A 2,966-nucleotide genomic window follows, 5' to 3' on the forward strand; every position below is an offset into this window, starting at 1 on the left:
CACCTGACCCCTGAGAGCCCTGGGTCCAGTGGTCACGGAGGGCTTCCTAGAGGAGCTGGGCTGAGGCTACTGAAGCTGACCTGGCACGCCGGGGGCACGGGGAGGAGACGCCTCGGGGCGAGCAGGCTGGGGTGTCAGCACTGCGCTTGGGGAACGACCGTGAGGGCTCGCGTCACCACGCAGAGGGGCCGGAGGGCGTGTTGTCCCTGGGGCTTGGCAGAGAAGAGGGTGGTGGCGGCGGGGAGCACGGCTCTGGAATCACGAGGCCTGGGCCTCTCCCGCCCGCGCCGCCCTGGCTGTGTGACTCTGGGCAAGCTACCTAACCTCTCTGGGCTCTGGGTTCTTCATCTGTGAAGTGCAGTGGCTGTGGGTACCCCCAGCTTGGCTCGCTGTGAGCGTTTGGTGAGTGGATAATAAAAGGCTTAAGCCAGCCCCATCCTAGGGAAGAGCTCATGGTATCGGCGGCTGCTGTTGGCGACATTTGTTAGGAGCCAGCGCGGCAGGAAAGCCCCCAGGGGGTGCTTGCAGGGTCTAGATGTGAGCGGTGAGGGCCCGGACCCGAGCCCCTGGCCTGCTCCGCTAGTCCCGCCGTGGAGACGAGCGTGGGGCCCGTGCTGGCCCTGCTGTGGGTGCTCCGGGACACTGGGGTTGAGTAGAAGGTTCTCTCGGGGTCTGGGTGGAGCCGAGCGAGTGGGGGCCGCCTGACTGCCAGCTTTGCCCGCGGCTGGCAACTCCAGGCTGCGCTTGACCCCGAGAGGGGACCGCGGCCGGGAGGGGGTGACAGCGCGTGCTGGCTCCAGGACGGATGGGCGCGTTGGCACCTGCGGCTGGACCATGGGGACCGACACCGATCTTCGTCCCCGCCGTGACGGCCGGGCGCTGTGCGTGCAGCTTTGCCCAGCCCCAGGCCTGTGGGAGCCCCGCCGTGCGCCCCCAGGCAGCCCCCGGGCGGGGGGTGAGGCCACGGGGGGCAGTAGCCTGAGAGCAGGGGGGCGATGCAGGGGAAGGCCGGGCGGAGTCACGGGAACCAGGATGCAGGAGGCCCCTCCAGCGCCAGCGCGGTGGCTGTGTGAGCACCTTGTGGGGGCGGGGGCAGCCCTTGTCCCCCCACGCCCCGAGCTCATGGCCGGGCCAGCCCGTCCCACGTCAGGCACTTGGCTGCCGTATCTTAAGTAAGAGCTCAAAGTTGCTGAGTGTGTGTGTCTGTGTGTGTGTGCGCGTGCGTGTGCATGTGTGTGGTGGTGTGTGTGAATGTGTGCTGGTTTGGAGGGTGTCATTATATGTGCAAAATGTGTGCTATTGCTTGGGAGTGTGTGTGTGTGTGTGTGCACGTGCGTGTGATTTTGGGGGCATGAGTATGTGTGCCGGTATATGAGTGTGTGTGTGTCTGTGTGTAAGTATAAGCGTGTATGAGCGAGTGTGGGCATGGGGGTGTGATTGTGGGCGTCAGCATATGTGCTAGTGTGCAGCGAGTGGTGTGTGAGAAAGTGAGCATGGGGTCTGTGTGGGAGTGAGCGACGGAGTGTCTCCAAGTGTGGCAGGTGAGGGGATGGCCATGTACGAGTTGTGCACATGTGTGTGCTAGTGTGTGGCAGGGGCACGAGCCAGTTGGTGGATGCGGGAGTGTGTATATTTCACTGGCTTAGATAGGACGTCCTCTGTGTGTGTGCGCGTGTGTGTGCGCGCTCACCTGTGTGCACACACCACGTATGTAAGTGCGTGCACGCGTATGTAGATGTGTGTGTGTTTGGGTCGCAGGCTGAGCCTCACGCCGCTGGTCTGCTGGGCTCGGTGCCAGGCGGGTCCCCGGCTCTCGTCCGACCCCCGAGCTGGCCTGTGCACCCGTCCCGCTTTGCAGAGAGGGAAGTGGAGGCTCAGAGAAGCCACTTCCCTAGGACCATGTGGTCTTCCTTGCAGGGAGGGGCCGAGGAGCTCAGGCCCACATGGCAATGACACCCCCCGCCCATGTGTCTTTCCCCTTCACCCCATTTTCACCCCATTTCTCGGGCGGGGCCCCGCTGTCCACACTGCCGGCCGGCCTTGGGGCGCCGCCCTCTGGGCTGTGTGTCCAACAGTGCCCTCTGCTCTCTCCCCTCAGGCGAAGCTGGGCGACGAGATTCTCGACTACAGGGACTTGGCCGCCCTTCCGAAGAGCAAGGCCATCTACAACATCGACCGCCCCGACATGATCTCCTACTCGCCCTACGTCAGCCACTCGGGGGCGGGCAGGCAGAGCCGCAGCGAGGTAGGGGCGGCACCGGCGGGGGGTGCCCGCGCGGGGGGCCCCGTCTGCTCCCACCCCCCTCGGAGGGGCCCCGGCGGGCTCTGCCCCTAGCCCCGCGGGCCACGCGCAAAGGCTGCAGGGGTGAGGCTGGAGGAGCCTCCTGAAATGGGAGAGAAAGCAGGAAGCGTGCAGGCGTGCGGCAAGGTGCTGGGGGCCAAACGAGCATCTCATTTTCTTAGTTGGGGATGTTCCCCCCAATGTGTCAGTCATGCCCTTTCCCTCCACCCGGGACATTTCCTGCCCTCAGCGGCCGGCCCGCCCCTGTGTCTCGTGAGTTCCGTGTGTTGGTTTGACCACCTGTTTGGACCACAAATGGCCGATTCCCTAGTGTCCGGGGGCAGTGTCCCTCCGTGGTGACTCTGGTCCATGCTACACGGACTCCGCTGCCCACCTCCCCTTGTCTTCGGTGGTGGTGAGGCTCGCATGCGGCTGTGGGTGCCTGGGAGGCACAGGAAGAGCATTTCACCAGCTGTCGCCCGAGCGTGTGTGCTGTTTATATGTGGGTGGCCCAGACGGGCCCTCCCCTGGGGCAGGAGAACCCAGGACCTTTGCACATCCCCCCGGGCCTTCCTGTTGGCTGCTTTGGGAGTAAGGCAGAGGCCGAGGGTACCTTGCTGCGTGGGCTGGTGCAGTCAGAAGCAGGTGGGAGAGCAAGACGGGCCCGTTTCCCTTGCTCGGCGGC

At 65.0% G+C, this 2,966-nt stretch overlaps 1 protein-coding gene across 8 annotated transcripts in view; it reads left to right on the forward strand.

The window, feature by feature from the left end:
• The window catches only part of LOC144220329 (actin-binding LIM protein 2-like), an 87,758-nt gene that overhangs the window by 32,241 nt on the left and 52,551 nt on the right, over positions 1 to 2,966 (forward strand). For all 8 annotated transcript variants that reach the window (XM_077750512.1, XM_077750514.1, XM_077750507.1 and 5 more), the window contains one exon: positions 2,099 to 2,245. In XM_077750512.1, coding sequence (XP_077606638.1) covers positions 2,099 to 2,245 — 147 coding nt within the window. The remainder of the gene's footprint in view (positions 1 to 2,098; positions 2,246 to 2,966) is intronic.

The sequence above is a fragment of the Crocuta crocuta genome, unplaced genomic scaffold (assembly GCF_008692635.1).
Source record: "Crocuta crocuta isolate KB4526 unplaced genomic scaffold, BGI_CrCroc_1.0 scaffold179, whole genome shotgun sequence".
Classification (NCBI taxonomy): domain Eukaryota; kingdom Metazoa; phylum Chordata; class Mammalia; order Carnivora; family Hyaenidae; genus Crocuta; species Crocuta crocuta.